At 40.4% G+C, this 19942-nt stretch overlaps 2 protein-coding genes across 3 annotated transcripts in view; one reads left to right on the forward strand and one right to left on the reverse strand.

The window, feature by feature from the left end:
- BLTP3A (bridge-like lipid transfer protein family member 3A) overlaps positions 1 to 19942 on the reverse strand; it is an 81525-nt gene that overhangs the window by 4328 nt on the left and 57255 nt on the right. For both annotated transcript variants that reach the window (XM_079147199.1, XM_079147200.1), the window contains 12 exons: positions 17780 to 17866; positions 17112 to 17282; positions 14297 to 14436; positions 13760 to 13901; positions 13322 to 13515; positions 11669 to 13116; positions 5647 to 5843; positions 3290 to 3441; positions 3053 to 3203; positions 891 to 1153; positions 569 to 677; positions 358 to 464 (listed from right to left, as the gene is read on the reverse strand). In XM_079147199.1, coding sequence (XP_079003325.1) covers positions 358 to 464; positions 569 to 677; positions 891 to 1153; positions 3053 to 3203; positions 3290 to 3441; positions 5647 to 5843; positions 11669 to 13116; positions 13322 to 13515; positions 13760 to 13901; positions 14297 to 14436; positions 17112 to 17282; positions 17780 to 17866 — 3161 coding nt within the window. The remainder of the gene's footprint in view (positions 1 to 357; positions 465 to 568; positions 678 to 890; positions 1154 to 3052; positions 3204 to 3289; positions 3442 to 5646; positions 5844 to 11668; positions 13117 to 13321; positions 13516 to 13759; positions 13902 to 14296; positions 14437 to 17111; positions 17283 to 17779; positions 17867 to 19942) is intronic.
- LOC306665602 (ubiquitin-fold modifier 1-like) lies at positions 14780 to 15169 on the forward strand. The gene has a single exon (XM_079147277.1). The coding sequence runs from the start codon at positions 14847 to 14849 to the stop codon at positions 15102 to 15104; it is 258 nt and encodes an 85-aa protein (XP_079003403.1). The 5' UTR covers positions 14780 to 14846; the 3' UTR covers positions 15105 to 15169.

A 19942-nucleotide genomic window follows, 5' to 3' on the forward strand; every position in this document is an offset into this window, starting at 1 on the left:
TCACAGTTAATGAACGTGTTAGTCCCACCTTGCAACAACAGTCAATAAAGAGAGCAGGAAGGAAGAATTCAAAGAGAAAAATCCACAGGTAAAATCAATGACCTAGAGACCTCACCTAGATCTCCTCCAGTAGCCTAACTCCCTTTACAGAGTTCATCAGTTAAGGGACAGCAACCACTCGCCTCCAGCTCTTAGCCTAGAAGCTCTGGCCAGCACTTCAGAGGCTGCAGCTGGGGGACAAGAGACCAACCAGCTGCTCACAACACAAGCAACCTTTTCAGCCCTTTAGGTTTTCTCCACTTACATAACTACAGCTCCTAAGGTTTGGGGGAAGGTTCTGTTCAGTTGGGCCCTCACCTGTCGTCCAAAAACCTCTTCTGTGGGCACCAAAAATAGGTGTTCTTTTGGGGGCTGCTTCTTCTCACTTTTAGGTACTTCAGCTGATGGTCTGTCTTGAGCAGCAGCTGGAGAAAAAAGTAAAGGTTCTAAGTGACAAACTGCTGCCAACAGCCACAGTTCTAGTTGTCACCTACTCAAAGAGGTGGAGAAACTGATGAGCCCAACTCACCAATGATGTGGAACACGCCGTCGTCACTCCTCTTCAGCACAACATGCTCCATGGCCACAGTGATGGGGATGGGGCCAGGGGATGTTGGATAGATGGGGGGGATATCATCCTGTAGGAAAGAGGAACCATATGATGGCCCAGATAGTGCAGGGCAAGCGAGGTAACAACTCATGTTTCTGCCATTCAGTCTGAAGCAATTTTATGCCTCTGGTTTTTTCTATATTCTTGCAAGGTATGAGAGGCATAATTGAGTCCCATTCTACTGTCATTAGCAGAATTCCTTGTCTGACAAAGTTTAGGACAAAAACCTAAGCCCTCTCACCTTTAGGGTGATACTGGAGTTAAGGAGCTCAATCTCCATGGGGAATACTACTGGGACTTCCTCATCCTCCAAGAAGGGCCCTAGGCCATTGAGCACCGATGTGAGCAGCTCAAGGTCACAGCCTCGAAGTAGGAAGTGCAGGAAGCCATTTTGTGTGGCCAGTGGGGAATGAACAGCTGCATGAGGTCCCACCTCAAAGCGAAGGCCCACAGCTGGCCTAATGTTGTCAGTCTTCAAACTTGAAGATTCCTGAAAGTTGGAACCTTTGAAAAGAAACACGAGGAAAACATTAATTAACACTAGAACTGTCATAAGCACCTTACATCCTTTACTATTCACAGCAACCCTATGCCAAAGGTGTTGGCTTCATTCCCATCTTACAGATGAATGAACTAAGCCACAGAGAATAGGTTTCCCAAGTTGCACAACTAGTAAGTAGCAAGGATAAGATCTGAAGTCAGGTGGTCTGACTTCAAATACAGCTGATATTACAATGAGATTTTTCAGGGTCAAGCTTCCCCAAGTTCATCACTGTGCTGTTGCAGTAGTAAACAAGAATTGTGACCAGCAATATCATGTTTCTCCTCTGTAACACGCTTTATGTGAAATTTAAATCAAGAAAAATAATATTCACTCTGAACTAGATTGAAGGTATGAGGTGGTGGGGATAACAAGAGAGCTCCAGGCTAACTCTTGCTTGCTTGCTAACTCTCCTCGAGATGGAAGAAAGGCAAAGGACCAAGAAAGAGCTGGCCTGAGCACTGGGTCAGGGCTAATGGGAAGCTCTTAAAATAGCACACTCAAACTTACTAAATGTGAAGTCTTGCTCTTCTAGTTTCTCACTGATAAAGCCAAGCAGAATCTTTGCTAATCTCTCCAAAACTCCATAAAAACAATCTCAGGTTTAGCCAAGGATATGGAACAATTTACATATTTATGAAATTGCAAATTGAGATAACTATTCTGAAAAACAATTTGGCATTATCTACTGAAGTTGGAGCTGTACCTACCCTAATGATCTAGAAATTACATACTCAGGAATAAAATCCTGCAAACACATACAAAGGACACATACAAGGATGTTCACAGTGACCCTATTTGAAATAGCAAAAAAGTGGAAAATAGCCCAAATGGCTATTCAGAATAGACTGAAGATGTAATTAGGGAATGGGTACAAGGGATAATTGGAGTGTGACTGAAATGTACTAAAATTTGGTTGTGATGATGGTTATACAACTCCATAAATTTACTAAAATATATTGAAGTGTACAATTAAAAAGAGAATTTTGTACTACTCAAATTATACCTCAGTAAAGCTGTTTTTAAAAAGTAAAAGGGCTCAATGTGATGGCACATGCCTATAATCCCAGCTACTCAGGAGGCTGAGGCAAAAGAATTTCAAGTTCAAGGCCAGAGATCCGGTCAAAGTGAAAAATAAAGAAGGGCTGGGGGTTTAGCTCAGTGGTAGACCACCCCTAGGTTCAATTCCCAGTACTGGAGGGAGGGAGGGAGAGAGGGAGAGAGGGAGAGAGGGAGAGAGGGAGAGAGGGAGAGAGAGAGAGAGAGAGAGAGAGAGAGAGAGAGAGAGAGAGAGAGAGAGAGAATATCTATATAACAGGATATTATATAGTAGTGAAAACGAATGAACTATTGCTAACTTAACAACATAGGATTTCAAGAATATCATATTTTATGAAAGGAAGAAGCAGGCAACAAAATAATACATGCCATTACTCCATTTAGAAAAACTCAAAAACCTGCAAAGCTAAATAATATATTGATACAAACTCACGTGGAAAAATTATAAAAGTAAAGCAAGAGAATGATAAACACAAATTTTAGGATAGTGATTACCTATGACAGGTGACAAGTGAGAGACAGTGGAAGAGGAAGATTTAGTAGAGGGGTTGCAGGATTTCAAAGGTAATGGTACTTTATTAAACCAGGTATGGGTGCACAGGTTCACTGTGTTGTTATTATTTTTATGCTTTACACATAAAGAGGCTTCATTGGGGTTTTTCCTCCCCTAATGGCTACTGAAGAAAAGGGCCAAGGGTGAGGCATTAGGGTAGCTGCCCAAAGAACACAGGACAGGTGCCAGTTAATCTCTGGTTGCCCTAGACAAAACTCACCAGCTCCCCTACAATGGCAGCCATCCTTACCTGGGCACTGTCCATGCAGAAACTGCCAGAGCCCCACGGTGCCCAGCTGCTGCAGGGTCAGTTCCTCTGCTTGCAAGGCTACAGTCAGGTCCTCACCACGTACCTCAATCCCGATAGACACTTCATTCACCTTCAGAACCAGAACTGAGACCTGTCAAATGAAATTCCCTTAGTCCTGCGTCCCACACTTCCAACCCAGAGCCTACCCATAACGCAGAAGAAAGTGGAGCAGCTAACCGAATGAAGGATGAGGTCCTCGCCACTGGGTGACACTGAACTATTGGCCTCTGGGGAACGCTGGCCAAAATTATCCACGACAGGGCTCCCTTGAACAGCATTATCCAAGACACCTGGAAGAGATCCTGATGGAACAGATTCTGGACCAGACTCTGTATGACACAGAAAACAAGAGAGTTCAAAAGTCAAAAATCCTGGTTAAATACAACTTTTAAAAACAAAGGCAGGAGCTGTGATGTGGCTCAGGGACAGAGCCCATGCTAGCAAGTGTGAGGCACTGGGTTTGATCCTCAGCACCACATAAAAATAAATGAATAAACTCAGCTGGTAGAGTGCTTGCCTCGTAAGCACAAGGCCCTGAGTTCGATCCCCAGTACCGCAAAAAAAAAAAAAAAAAAAAAGAATAAAATAAAGGTCTATGGACATCTAAATTTTTTTTTTAAATGACAACTGTAAAAACAAAACAATTATAAATTTGAGACAACTGGAAATTTGGAGACTAGATAGTTGATTAATTTAAGGAATTATTGTTTATTTTCAAAAGCACAAAAATGGTTATTTGGTCTGAAGCAACCCATCTGTTGATAAATGACTGGATAAATAAAATGTGGTATATCCATATAATAGAACAGCCTTAAAAAGGAAGGAAATTCTGACATTCACTACAACAAAGAAGACTCTTGAGGACATAAATAGAATAAGTTAATCACAAAAAGGACAAACAATGTGTAACTCTACATCATGTATAACCAGAAGAATGAGAAGTTATACTCCATCTATGTATGATGTGTCAAAATGCATTCTAATGTCATGTATAACTAATTAGAACAGAAAAAAATGAAGAATTAGAAAAACACAAGGAGGTGTTACCTCACACCTGTCAGATGGCTATTATCAAAAAGATGAAAGAGCCAGGCAGAGTGGTGCACACCTGTAACTCCAGCAACTCAGGAGACTGAGGCAGCAGGATTCCAAGTTCAAGGCCAGCCTCGGCAATTTAGCAAAAAGTAAAAAACAAAAGAGGGCTCAATGGTAATGCACTCCTGGGTTCAATCATGAGTACAAAAAAAAAAGTGAAATAGTGGTATCCTGTTTGGTGGGAATGTAAATTAATACAGACATTATGGAAAACAGGATGGTGGTTCCTCAAAAAAACTAGACATGGAATTACCATACGATCCAGAAATACCACTTCTGGTATATAGCCAAAGGATTTGAAATCAGCATGTGGAAGATATATCTAAACTCCACGTTCACTGTAGTCCTACTCACAATAGCTAAGCTATAGAAGCAACCTATATGTGCACATAAATGAATAAAGAAAACATAGTATATATACACAATGGAATATTATTCAACTTCAAAAAAGAAGGAAATCCTGTGACTTGAGACAATGTGGATAAATCTGAAGAACATCAGCCTAAATGAAATGAGCCAAACACAGAAAGTCAAAACCCACATATTCTCACTTACGTGTGTAATCTAAAACAATTTAATACATAGAATCAGAAAGCAGAATGGTATCTACCAGAGGCTGGAGAGTAGAGGGAACAGAGAGATTTGGTCAAAGGATACAGTGTTTCAATTAGACCAGAGGGAATAAATGTAAGTCTCTGAGATAATGTATGTTAGTTAACTTGATGCGAAATTTGAAGATGTGTACATCATACATCATACATATGCAACTATAATTAGTCAATATCCAATAAAAAATAAAGGAAGAAATAGTACATTCTCTCTAGATACTCCGCAAAGTCTCAAGGAGGCATTTTAAGTCAATAAGCTAAGAACCAGTGTAACTTTTAGAGGAGGTAGATTTAATTCCTAAAAGTCACTCATTTTCTAAAGACAAAAAACTTCTAAATACTTTCCAACAATAAACTATATAGGCACAGTGGCACATGCTTGTAATCCCAGAGACTTGGGAGGCTGAGGCAGGAGGATTACAAATTCAAGGCTAGCCTTGGCAACTTAAAAAGACATTGTCTCAAAATAAAAAAATAAAAAGATATGGGGATACAGTTCAGTAGTAAAGCACTCTTTGGTTCAATCCCCAGTACTGAAGGAAAAAAATCATAACTCACATTGTTGATAAAAATACAGAACCACATAGTTGTAAGACTAGTAATTTACCCTTTGATTTGAATCTTTCTGTGACAAAGGTCAAGTATTAACCAATAACCTAGAAGATGAAGATATAAAGCCAGAGCCACAAATCTAATTTTTTTCTTTTTTTTTTTTGATTGAGAAAATGTTTGTATTATGAAATCCTGGCTCCTCTTAAATCCCATTGGCATTAATACAGGCAGCAGAGAGAAGAAACCTTGCCAGACTTCAGCAACTTTGCTCCCACATACCTGACTCCAGGAGCATCACAAAGCTATCACTGCCATCACTGTCCACTGAAATCCGGTCTTCAGGGCCACTGTTATCCAATGAAACACCATCAAATGACTGCTGAGACACTGTCCTCTTCATGGAGAAAAATCGGAGTCGGGCAGCACCTCCGCTCATAGGGGCTGCCATGCCCTCATCTGTCTTAGCCATGGGCTCCCTGTTTTAGAAAAATAAAAATAAAACCCACAAATGTGGTTCCAAAGATATTTGTTCCCACCCCAGCAATATGCTTCCCCTTTAGCTCAAACAGTTAACGTGAAGATAAAACTGGTACCATTTATTAGCTGCTATAAAGGATGAAGTTATCTTTCAACCACTGGCCTTTCTTTTTTTTTTTTTTTATCTTTTTAAGGAAATGGTTTATTTTTTTTAATTTATTTTTATTGTAAACAAATGGGATACATGTTGTTTCTGTTTGTACATGGAGAAACAGCATACCATTTGCATATTCATACATTTACATAGAGTAATGATGTTTGATTCATTCTGTTATTTTTTTCCTTCCCCCCCACCCCACCCACCCCTCTTTTCCCTCTATACAGTCCCTCCTTCCTCCATTCTTGCCCCCCTTCCACCCCCCATTATGTGTCATCATCCGCTTATCAGTGAGATCATTCGCCTTTTGGATTTTTGAGATTGGCTTATCTCACTTAGCATGATATTCTCCAATTTCATCCATTTGCCTACAAATGCCATAATTTTATTATTCTTTATAGCTGAGTAATATTCCATTGTATATATATATACCACAGTTTCTTTATCCATTCATCAATTGAAGGGCATCTAGGTTTGTTCCACAATCTATTGTGAATTGAGCAGCTATGAACATTGATGTGGCTGTATTTCTGTAGTATGCTGATTTTAAATCCTTTGTAATAAGTATAGGCCGAGGAGTGGGATAGCTGGGTCAACCACTGGCCTTTCTGAATCATCTTATTCAGTACTTTTAGATGTGTAAACAGTCAATCAACATTAACTTTCAAGGTTATTCAGGGTCACCCCATACATAAGAGACTATCTACCTACCAAAATGGTACCACCTGGAGCTACTTGCATTCATTCCACATGTCCTTACTGAACAACTTCTGTATGCAAGGCACCACAGCACTGGGCACAAGGTAGGAGTGTGGGGTGGACACATTGATGAATAAGACATCCCCTGTTCTCAAAGAATTTATCATCTATTAGAAGAGAGATTTATGCATATAAATTTTATAGGAATTGTCATACGTGCCATAAGAGAGGGACAGAGACACAAGCCTAAGGCTAGACAATATTGAAGAGAAGGGATGAGAAGGGAATCAAGAATGGCTTTGTAGAAGGAGATGGCATTCTGAGGTGGGTCCTTGAAGGACTGTGAAAGAGAGAACAGGACACTCCTCCCCTTTATAGCACAAAGGCACAGTTAGAAGCAAAATGAGAATAGGAAGTAGCTCAGCCTAGCTGCCAGGAGGTTTTGTTGTAGGGAGCGATGGAAGATAAAGCTAGAAAGGCATGACAATTGAAAAGAAACAGTTAAAGACCTTTTAATCTACCTCCCCAGTTTCCAGATGAAGAGTCTGACACAGTTTAAGATATTATTATTATCAGGTACCAGGGATTGAACCCAGGGCTATTTAACCATTGAGTCACATCCCTAGCCCTTTTAAAAAATATATTTTTAGTTGTAGATGGACACAATACCTTTATTTTATTTTATTATGCGGTGCTGAGGTTCAAACCAGTGCCTCACAAGTGCTAGACAAGAGCACAACCACTGAGCTACAACTCCAGCCATCCAGCCCTTTTTACTTTTTATTTATTTTTTTTTTTAACTTTGAGACAGGGACTCATTAAAGTTGCTTAGGGCCTCTCTAAGTTGCTGAGGCTGGCCCAGAATTTGTGATCCTCCTGCCTCAGCTTTCTGAGTTGCTGGGATTATAGGCATGTGCTACCATGCCTAGCTAAAGGTATTATTAAGAAAAACCCCAAACCCCTAACTTCCCTGTAAGTGCTCTCCACTTTTCCACAAAAATTGCCACTTGAACTAAAGATTATATATGTCTCACAGACATTTCAGTACATTGAGCTTCACAGACATAGCATCCAGGCCAGTGAGAGCTGGATGGGCAGTGGGTGACTCTCAAACTAACCTAAACACAGGCAAAGAAGAACCAAAGAAACTGTGAGGCAAAATGTCATCATACGCATTCTTTGTGAAAACGTGTCAGAAGGAGCATGACAGGCAGCATCTGGATGGCCAGGCACAATAGTGCACACCTGTAATCCCTGCAATTTGGGAGGTTGAGGCAGGAGGATTGCAAGTTCAAAGCCAGTCTCCACAAACGATCAAGGTCCTAACCAACTTAGAGAGACCCTGTCTCAAAGTGAAAAAAATTAAAAATAAAAAGGGTAGGGATGTGCTCAATGGTTAAGCACCTCTGGGTTCAATCCCCAGTACCAAAAAAGCAGCAGTAGCAGCAGCACCCAGACTACTTCAGTTGACTTTCAGTTGAGTAGTGCTCTAAGTAGTGCTCAGAGAGGTAAGATACCCTGTCTGCCAAGGAGAAAGGAAAATTTGAAGACATGGCAAAGGTGAACAAGGCCCATTATGAAAGAGAATTGAAATCCTACATCCCTCCTGAAGGGGAAACAAAAAAGAAGTTCAAAGATCCCAAGGCATCCAAGAGGACTCTATCAACCTTCTTGTTCTGCCTATCACCCAAAAATCCTGGCCTAACCATTGATGATGTTGCAAAGAAACTGGCAGAGATGTGGAATAACATTGCTGCAGATGACAAGCAAAAAGCAGCTGAGCTTAAGGAAAAACACACAAAGGATCTTGCTGCTACCAAGCTAAAGGAAAACTTGATGCGGCAGAAAAGGCAGCTGTCAAGGCTAAAAAAGAGCAAGAAGATGAGGAAGATGGAGAAGATGATGATGATAAACAAGTTGATTCTACAAGTTTTTCTTTCCTGGTTTATGAAGCATTTAACATCTGCCATACACAACTCACTCCTTTTAAAGAAAACAATTGCAGTGCAAGTATATAGTTAACATACTACCAAATGTGTCTTTAGGTGGCACTGTCTTGGTAATATTTCTAATAGCCGCTAACCTTGCCTGGTACAATATGGGGGTTGTAAACTGGCATGGAAATTGAAAGCAGGTTTTTTGTTGTTACACAGAACAAATTAGTTATATATGGGGACAATACCGTTTTTCATCTTCAGTTGTCCCTGGTGCAGCTTATATGAAATATTTATTGTGTTAACTGAATACAACTTTATAACTGAAAAAAAAATGCAGCTGTTTTGTTGACATTCTGAATGCTTCCAAGTGACAGCAGGCGACAGAAATGGCAGACAGGGTCAAGCCCCCCCGCCCCCAAACTAAGAGTTTAAAAATGGAGTGGACAGCTAGTGACTGGTGACTCCACTGGAGCCTGAAGGTATGTACCTGAACCCTGAGCCAGTCCCTGAGGCAAAGCAGCACCGTGATCAATATCCTAGTGTAACTGGACTCAAAGATAGGCTTCTTTAAAATCTCTAGCCTATGGTCTTCAAAGCCACATGACTCCCTTCTAACCTTAGTACATAAACCCCTAGACAACAAACATCCCTCACAACCCTTCTTGGAACATCCCCCCTACAGGATCTGCTTTCTTTCTTTCTTTTCTTTTTTTTCTCTTTGGTACTGGGGATTGAACTCAGGGACACTTAACCACTTAGTCCCCACTTTAAAAAGTCCCTGATCCTTTTTTTTATTTTTAACTTTAAAAAAATTTAGTTGTAGATGGCCACAATACCTTTACTTTTTTTTTTTTTTTTTTTTTTTTTTTTTTTTTTTCTTTATGTGGTACTGAGACTCAATCCCAGTGCCTCATACCTGCTAAGGCAAGTGGTCTTCCACTGAGCTACAACCATGCACTCCCAGGATTTTGGAGGGAGAGAGGGAGAGTGTGCCAGGGATTGAACTCAGGGGCACTTGACCCTGAACCACATCCCCAGTCCTATTTGTATTTTATTTAGAGACAGGGTCTCACTGAGTTACTTAGTGCCTCACCGTTGCTGAGGCTGGCTTTGAACTCATGATCCTCCTGCCTTAGCCTCCCAAGCCACTGGGATTATAGGCACTTGCCACCTTGCCCGGCCCCCCAATCCTATTTGTACTTTATTTAGAGATAGGGTCTCATTGAGTTGCTTAGAACCTCGCTAAGTTGCTGAAGCTGGCCTTGAACTTGTGATCCTCCTTCCTCAGCCTCACAAGCTGCTAGGATTCAGCCTCCTGAACATCTGGGATTGCAGGTGTGCGACACTGCACCTGTCAAGAGCAGCTATCTCTATTTCCTCCTTTATTCTTCTTATCACCTATATCAATACAGTGAGCAAAAATCACTCATAATTAAAAAAATAAAAATTAGGACAAAAATGATAATAACAGAGTCAGTTATGGTGGCACACACCTGTAATCCCAGCAGCTTGGGAGGCTGAGATGAGAGGATCATGAGTTCAAAGCCAGCCTCAGTAATTAGCAAGGCCCTAAGCAACTTAGAGACAGTCCCAGAACAGAATAAAAAGGGCTGGGAATGTGTCTCAGTGATTGAATGCCCCTGAATTCAGTCCCCAGTACCAAAAAGAAAAAAGTGATCAGAATATGGACAACCTTGAAAGTATTTACATTTGTAGGATAAAAAAGAAAAGAGCAAAGACAAAAAGAATACTCTTCACAGAAATGAGAGTAACCACACAGGGTTAAAAATACTAGTTGACCAGCAATGTTAACTGCCACAGAGAAGTCCAGGAAAGGGTGGACTGAGAAAAGGCAATGGGTTTGGACAGATGGGAAGCCACTTTTGGTTTCACAAAGCTTTTATCACACTTCTTCCTGTTACCATTTTCACCTTTTCCCCCACCTCCCTTATTCATCTCCATTTAGAATAGGCAGCACGAAGAGTGTCTTTTCCCCACGCACAAGCTGTGTGATCTTGAGCAAGTTTTTTTTTTTTTTTTAACCTTCTTGAGTCAGTTTCCTTATCTGTAAAATGGTGAGTGATATTAGTATCTGTCTTATAGGACTATTACATGAATTCAGTGGATTAATATTGTCTTTGGGACAATGTCTGACACACAAAAAGCCTCCATCTAATATTATTACAGCACTCATCCCTTTAAGTTTTCCTCTCTTCTTCCATCTGGGCTATCTAGCCTTGCAGGAAGACACTCACCAGCAATGCTTAGAGACCCACATAAGGTAATTCACTTTGGAAAAAAGTTCTAACGCCACTGATTTTCATACCCTTGTCTCTAAACCACAAAAGATTTCCAGCAAAGATTTCCTTTAGTCTTCATTGTCTTTCCTAAATTCACAGGGAACCTATGGGAAAATTCATAATTTTCTATGCTTCTAATGACACATTTCCATGTTTTCTCTCTATTCTATCCCTAGCATTTAACCCAGAGCCTAGCACACAGTAAAAACTCAAAAAGAAGAACTTCAAAAGAAGAATTTGCTAATTTCTTCTCTATTACTCTGGCAGATGTTGTAAGGTATATCAGAAAGAGTGAGTCCAAAGCCCCAGTTTTTCTCTTACAAGACAGAGAATCCATGAGCTCATCCTCTCTTGAGCTTCAGTTTCCTCAGCTATAAACAGGGGATACAAATGTCTGTAGCTATCCTACTAGGCTGCTATAGGGGATCAAGTCAAACAAAAAATTACATGAAAGACCACTGAGAAGAATATTATACAGATACCAGCTATTGTTATTCTGATACAGCATATCTGTATCAATAATTATGAATTAATGAAAAAGAAGATAATCTGATTTTAAGCAGCAATAAACAATGACCTGAAAACTGCCCATTAAATAGGCCAAAGTATGCATTCTCCTGGACTATATGGATGTTTCTAAATCTAAAATGCATACAACAGGAGGCCTTAAGCCCACTGGTCACAACTAGAGGAAGAGATGGAGTGACTGAAGGAGGCAGAGAGACACTCACTTGGTTGGGGGCAGGGAAAGCATCTTGTGCATGGTGGAGGTCATTCGATCTCTGCCCAGACTGAAGGCATCCTTAGTTAGGGATACGGCTTCCTTGGTGAGGTCCATGGTGGCATGGAGAGCCTCCTTGGTGGCATCCTTGGTCATGTGAATAGCACTTGACAATTCTCCCTCAATGTTCTTCAAGGGAACAGGCTCACCCTGTCCATTTACAGCAGTATCCCTGCCAGCTGTAGACTTCAATACAGCTGGTGAGCTGGAGGTTTGAGCTCTGCTCAGTCTCTTGGCCTGGAGGGACTCAACTGCTTCGTGGCCTTTCCCTGCCAGCTGCTGCATAATTGGACCTGAGTCCTGCCATTCTCCATTGCTCTGAGGCCTCTCATGAGATGCATCCAGATTTTCAATACTACTATTCTCCAAGACTTTTTCAGGGCTTGCTGGGCCCTGGTCTGAGGAGGCATCAGACTTCAGTTCCCGATCCTCTGAAGGAGACAGCTCTGAATCTATGAGGCTGGTGGTATCTGAATCTGCAGAGTCAGCATCGACAGATCCAGAGGCAGCATGCATGAGCAGAGCCACTTCAGCACTGGGAAAGAGGACACCAATGCAAGCTGTCTGGTCCTGCAGGGGAGACCCTGTCATGGCCTCTGTATCCTTAGTCAGCTGCTCCTGAAGCTCCTGCAGCACCTCCTTGAGGCGAAGCAGAGCCAAGTACTGGTAGTGGTCAAGCCTCACACGGACATGGGCAGGGGAGTGTACAAGCACATGGACATCTGCTGCATCCTCCAGCTCTGTCATAGGCCCTTTATTGTCCACACCATCACTGCCTTCTCTCAGAATTTCCATGACTTCTGTAAGGCCTGACAAACTTTTCAAGTCATACTCAGTCTTTGACCTCTGATGGGACACAGAATCAGAGATAAGGGCTTCAGAGTGAACAGGACTGCCAAAGCTGGCTGATGGTTTCAACCTCCCCTCTGAGGCCAAAAGGAGCCTTCTTGCCTGGGCTTGCTGCCAACGGAGCGGTAGGCAGGCCCAAATAGACAAGGGGAAGGGGGCCACAAAATTCAAGGTATGGCCTTTGAAGTTCTCTGTTCCCTCAAAGTCCAAGGAAATCTGGGTGAAGTGGATGGACCAGAGATCTTGGGAAGCCTTAGGCCTCTGGGGAGGAAGGGCACTAGGCTGAGGAAGGCGGGACTCCATCTGGAAGGCATGATGCAAAAACAGCATGTGCAGAAGACTAAAGCCACCCGGAACCTTGGGAAAGCGATCATAATTAGAATGGAAGAACTCAGCAGCAGCAAAACCCCGGAAGAGACTCTGGAGATCCTGACAGCTACATTGTGGAGCATAACGTGTATTGGTGGCAATCATGCCTGATGCAGAGAAGACAAGGGCCTGGGGACGATGCAACTTGGCCTGCTCTCTCTTCTCCAGAGGGAAGCTCACCTTCAGAGGGAAAATAAAACACAATTCAGAATGATGTTCTGAGAATCTCAATACCCCACCACTAATACACATGCCAAGGATCATTTTGGCTACAAAACTGTTTTTCTTACTTCCACGAAATGAACAGAAAACAACTATGGATTACAGCCATGAGGAAAATGCACTTGTGGTTACCACAGAGGACAAATCCCTACTCTCTCCCTACCTTTAACCGAAAGGCATCCAGTCGGATGTCTAGATGTTCATCTTTCTGCCTTGAATCTTCCAGCTTGTAAATAGCTTTGAACTGCTCCAAGCTATGGTATAAATCTAGGCAGAAGAGGTTTCCCCAGAGCAAGCTGACAGGATCCACAGTAAATGCCAGATCATTTAACTGAATGTAGAGGTTTGGACAGGGAACTGGAAAGCAGAGCAAAGAAGTATCATCACATATGAAGTGGCAGCTAGACCCTTAGTAGCTAATGTTTATCATCAAGAAAGCAAAGATACACATTTATGCAGGGCAGTTTTTAACAAAGGTATACAAAATTAACTCAAACACCTAAAACTCCCAACAACAATGAGAAGACACATAGTGGCCCCGAGACTGATAAAAGTGAAGAGCATGAGCTAGACAGAAGAAATGGCCTGTCCAGATGCTCACCTGGAAGCTCCTGATTATCTGGGAAATAATACTCTGTAAACTCAACATGAATGGCAGAGACCTGATTGGGTAGGCTGTGAAGTTTGCGACTGCAGGAAAGGAGTGTAGATGGCTTCTTACTTGGCTGTCCAGCTGTAGAAACCTAAGCAATCACAACTCACTGTTAGCATCAGTAGCAGTTCCCAAAATAGAACTCAATTTCCTCTGAAGAGCATACAGCCTGGACCATCCTTCCTAAGTCTGGCACAAGGAGCACAGTTCTATTCAAACCTATTCCAGGCATTCTCACACCTGTCTTGCACTAACCCCAAGTTGTTTTTTTCAGCAGGCACTTGTAGTAGAGCATTCAGAGGAAAACTGGAAGAATTCCTAAGTCCCTTTCTCAGTAGCCATGCTCAAAAAGAAACAGACCCAACTGTCAGTCTACCCAGAATGGGGCAAACAGTCCCTGGACTCTACAACTTTGGTCACGCTGTTCCAGTTGCTTTCAAAATGAACTGTCCGCCCCTTTCCAACCATGTTTCCCCATGTCCTCACCTGATGGATGTCCAGGTCATCTACTCGTACAACCATGCAGCTGGAGCGTAAGCGATTCCAAGCTGGAGGCCGAAAAGCAGCCTGTCGTCCCCCAGAGGGACACTTTTCAAGAGGGTTCTTTCGAGGACTAGAGAGAGAATCTAAATAAAAATAAGGAAGTGGGAAAGAGAATCAGATATAGTCAACTCTCATTATTAACAGAATTAGAAAAGTAAGTCGGGCATGGTGATGCATGCCTGTAATCCCAGTGACTCAGGAGGCTGAGGCCCTAAGCAACTTAGCAAGACCCTGTCTCAAAATAAAAATTAAAAAGGGCTGGGGATATAACTCAGTGGTTAAGTACCCCTGGGTTAAATCCCCAATACCAAAAAAGAAAAGAAGAAAAGCAAAAATCTGAAGATGATTAATGCTATTAAGTAGGAAAGAAAGGGCAACACTGGATGGAACTCGAAAATGTTCTCCTTAAGATCAAGGTAGGCTTCCTCACTGGTGAGGGTGCTGAGCTACTCTGCCAAGTGGGCGAGGGTTGTCTGCCCAGGCCTACTCCACCATGTCAAAGGTTTCCTTTAAGATCACGCTGACGTCGGACCCGCGGCTGCCATATAAAGTACTTAGTGTTCCTGAGAGTATACCTTTTACAGCTGTCTTAAAATTTGCTGCAGAAGAATTTAAAGTTCCTGCAGCAACAAGTGCAATTATTACCAATGATGGAATAGGAATAAATCCTGCACAGACTGCTGGAAATGTTTTTCTAAAGCATGGTTCAGAACTTCGAATTATTCCTAGAGATCGTGTTGGAAGTTGTTAATATCTGCTACTTGGAACATATAATTACTTTTCAGAATAAATATTGGTATTTTTGGTTGTTGTAAATGTGAAATCAGGCATTTAATATACTATGAAAACACCAGAAGTCAATGAAACAATGAAAGGTGGACTCTTCTGGTCCCTTTTTTGTTCATGATCTTCATGTGCAGAGGAAATGCTTGTGAGTAAAGGGTACCGCTACCACAGACGGTCATAGAGTTGTTGATTGCTACCTCACAACACAAGTAGGGAGTTCAAATGGATAAGAAACCAAGTAAGGGAAGATGAGAAAGTCTGGTTGACCAAGCTTTCCCAAGGAGGAAAGCAACAAGTACACAGTGAAGAGGAACAACTGTCACAAAGTGTCACAGAAAGAGCCAGCTGGTTGGACAGAGCTGCAGAGAGTATGCTGGAGAAAATAAAGGGAAAACAAAATACTAGACCAGTCTTAAGTAGCAGAAGGCATTTAGAGAAAGGGGCTTTGTCAACATGTAGATTTCAAAGTACCCCTTATGACAATTAAAAGAACATAATAAAAGATTTTACTTGACCTTACAGAGGATATCAGTATCTGTACATCTTGAAAGATGAAATCAAGGCTTTTAATGAATCAAAATCATTTCTTCACCTGCTGTATTTTAAATGATGAACTTGTCATGTCATATTACTTCTAGAACTGGAAGTGTAGTAGACTTTCAGTAAATACTTGATGAATCATTCATGAATTAAGTCTTAAGAGTTTTTATCTTAGCATGTGTCATTGTCTTCCCTGGTATAGTTCATAGGTTTGATGGGGAAGAAATGAATTACAAGAAAATGCAACTGAATGTCTGGGGCTGTGTCTTAGTGGTAGAGCACTTGCCTAGCATGTGTGAGGCACTGGGTTCAATCCTCAGCTCCACATATAAATAAATAAAATAAAGGTCCTTCAGCAACAAAAAAAAAAAATTTAAAAAAAGAAGAAAAGAAAATGCAACTGAATCATCTTAAGGGTAACATCAGTAGTTTAAAAATTACCAAATATTCACAGATTTGATGAACAGCAGGATTCTGAATTATCAAAGGAAGAACTTTGGCTGAGATAAAAAAATGTGTGTATATATATATATATATATATATACACACACACACACATATATATATTGCTAATGTTTGAAATGTTTTTATTTTTATAAAAAAAAAAAACAGACAATAATGATCTGATGCTTAAAGGCCCTTGTTTCTTATAATCAAGAATAAGTTAACCAGAAACTTATGAAACCTCTTCCCTGAATTTGGAGCTTAGTTTAAATTCTCCATTTTGCTTCTAATGCAAAAACCTGCCTGCTGTTTGCCTAGATAAGTTTATTGTGTTCTGTGCCATAAAGTGATTTATTTAATACTTTTATTTAATACTTTTGTTCTACAGTTTTGAAAATTATAGTTCTCCAAAACCTTTCATTAAGCAAGGCATTTCGTTATTAAACAATTGTAATCTGTAAGCTCTTTGTTCAAAATGTTTTGAAGTATTGTATTTTAGTTCAAATGTATTAATAGTCCATGATTAATATCTTATGAAAATACATTCTGTTGTACTGTAAAAAAAAAAAAAAAAAAAAAAGATCAAGGTAACAGTGGTTTTTTTGGGTTTTGTTTTTGTTTTTGCCATTCTACGGACTGAACCTAGGGGTGCTGCTCTATCACTGAGCTATATCTTCAGCCCTTTTTAGCAATGTTTTAAGACAAAGTCTCCCTAAGTTGCCCAGACTGTCCTCAAACTTGCAATCCCCCTGTCTCAGCCTCCTGGAATTACAGGCATGTGCAACCACACCTGGAGATAATAGCTTTCTGAATAGAGATGATGACAACTTCTCTTTAACAGTACAGCTATCCCTGGGAACAAAGAAAGTCACTGATGTTGCTCCATGGGATACAGTGGAGTTAACTAGCTACTCCACTGCTCTATCTGTACCGGTTATTCCAAGATAAATGGTTAAGAGGATAAGAACTGGAGTCTTCAGTTTCTCACCTGCTTTCCTCCGGAAAGGAGAGTCTACTCCCAGGTGCCAGGGTGGTTTCAGACCAGTCTCTTCATGCCACTTCTCCATTTTACTCTGAAATTCTATCACCAGCTTCTGAGCCCAATGTCCTCGGGTCTCCATGGCCTCACAGTGTCGTACCCAATGTTTGCAACTATCACCTGTGCAACAAAGAAGCAGAAAGATTTTAGCCCAAGACCATAACCCAATGTTTCAGTTTCCCCTTCCTGTCAGAAAAGTCACAATATCTGATCCTCATCCCCGATCTACAATTCTGAGATAAGAAAAAATTAACCAGTGAGAGCGCCCAAGTTCATCTGGACTTCAAATGTGATTTTTCCCTAAAGATTCCCAAAGGGCAGCTGCTGACTGCTGCCATCTTTAACTATGGATGACTGGAGAGGATCTAAACCTAGTGGAGATTTAGGGCCTAGGGTAGAATCAAAAGCAACGTCTCAAGCACTGCTCCACTCCCAACTTCCTCTCCTCCCTCAATCACTAAGCAGATCATCCAGGTTTCCAAAAGATGCCCTAACACCTCTGAGCATGTTCTGTAATCCTTGGAACCCTCTTGCTAGGCACTCAGGAATGAAACCAGGAATCTGCCCTCAAAATTTTGGGCCATGCTAGAATCGACCCCATTCAGATTTCTCCTAACCTGCCCAGTGGAAGGGATAGTAGTCAAATGCCATCTTGCGGAAGGTAAGCTGCATGGCACCACCCATGAGTCTATTTGCAGAGACACCTATGAAAGAAAAATACAGGTGAATAGCACTGGAAGGAACAAAGAAGCCTAACTACCACCTGAAGCACTTAGAAGTCCTCTGGAGCCACCTCCAAATCCCAGCTGGGAACACAGTGCAGCTGAAAGGACATGATGCCAGGTGACTGCAGCCTTCTTCTTTTAAGCTGTAATAGCCCATGGACATGCTCTAGAAGATCCAAAAATTAAAAAAAGTATATTCCACTGTCTCTAACTGGCTGCCAGATTTCCAGAAAAGCCAAAGAAATTAAAAAATTGATTTAGGAACTCCAATAATATGTTTCCCATACACTTGGACTGACTGATTCCCCCAACCCTAAAAATATTAGTCTTGCTGTCCTTCAACACAACATCTGGAAAAGTATAGCCAGATGCTCTCTCTGCCCGCCCCACCCCAAAAAACTACCCATATTGTTTCCTTTCACATCCCGGTCTCAGAGCTAAAGCTAGGATATTAAACAATCATTATATAATATACATACAAAGTACCATGGAACACTAAAAACAATGCAAAAACAGGAACATTATAAAATATATTATATTGTAGGTAAACTGAATTTCTATCAGCAAGTCGAAAATTACATTATATTTACCTTAAGAATTTGTTAAATTTTTACTAAATGAACTTTCCATGTTTCTATCTTATGTAATTAGACTAAAAAACTGTAAAAGTAGGAACTATTTCTTCCATACATTATGTAGTCCACCCTGTTGTGCACTTCCACCCTGTCTCCTACTAGTGTATCTAGTCTTGTAACTACTAGGAGCTCAATAAATAAGAGGGAAGAAAATAAATGAATGAAAGGAATTACCATGCAATCTTTAGGTATAAGTCAGGGTATCTTCAACAACCAGGTCATTTCCATCTAATCTAGATTTTGCCATCCCAAGTTCTGGACTAATCATCCTCCTATGAATGAAACACCTACACCAGAATTTGTTTCTAGACCGTTTTTTTTTTTTTTTTTTTTTCATAATGATCTCACCAAGGTTTTTGTTTTTGTTTTGTTGGTTTGTTCATTTGTTTCTTTGTTGGTGCTGGAGATTGAACCAGGGATGCTTTACCACTGAGTTATATCCCCAGCCCTTTTTACTTTATATTTTGAGACAAGGTCTCACTAGGTTGCTTAGGGCCTAAATTGCTGAGGCTGGCCTTGAACTAGTTATCCTCCCGCCTCAGCCTCACATGTTGTTGGGATTATGGGCACGAGCCACACCTAAACTAAGGAAACTTTTTACACATTTTTTTCTGAATTGTCCCTCCCTATGTAATTTTACTTCCATAGGTATCTATATACATGTATTTGTCTATAAACATTTATATATATGTATATATACATATGCTTTATCTATATAAAAAAATACATTCAAAGCATTTTCTTTTTCAATCCAGGATAAAGAAACCCAGAATAGGGGCTGGGGCTTTAGCCCAGTGGTAGAGTGCTTGCCTCACATGTGTGAAGCACTAGATTCAATCCTCAGCACCACATAAAAATAAATACATAAAGATATTGTGTCCATCTACAACTAAAAAAAGTTTTAACAAGAAACAGAATAATTGTTTTAAGCTAAATTAAATACTTCAAATATGTTAATGTTCAACAAATCTGTAACTGCTGATAACCTTAAATAGGATTATTTATTTATATAAATGGTAATGTATCAAATTAGTTATGCAAATTAGCAACATATAAATACATAATAGCAATATAATAAAATTTTTAATTATTCAAAATAATTTCATAATTTCAGCAAAAGTGAAGATTTTAATTTCTTGAAATTATCTTAGTGAATTTAATTTTTAACTTGTACTTAATATAAGAAAATAACTTTTAAATTAGCCACCAGAGATTCATTCAGATATTAACATTTTTCCTTTGCAGCACTTGATTAAATTAAAGGCTGAATAATTTTTGTAGAATTAAATAATAAAACAAATTACTTCATTTAATATTTTCATTTAATTTTCAAAGTTCAAATCATAAAGTGAGAGTCACAAATAAATAACACTAGTCAGCAGCCAATGGCAGCCAATAAGAACTTGCAGTCATCTCTTGC

The sequence above is a fragment of the Sciurus vulgaris genome (genome assembly GCF_902686455.1).
Source record: "Sciurus vulgaris genome assembly, chromosome: 7".
Taxonomy (NCBI): Eukaryota; Metazoa; Chordata; class Mammalia; order Rodentia; family Sciuridae; genus Sciurus; species Sciurus vulgaris.

What these genes read in the sequence shown, in the direction of transcription:
- LOC306665602 (XM_079147277.1), top strand. Translation starts at nt 14,847, where the DNA reads ATGTCAAAGGTTTCCTTTAAGATCACGCTGACGTCGGACCCGCGGCTG.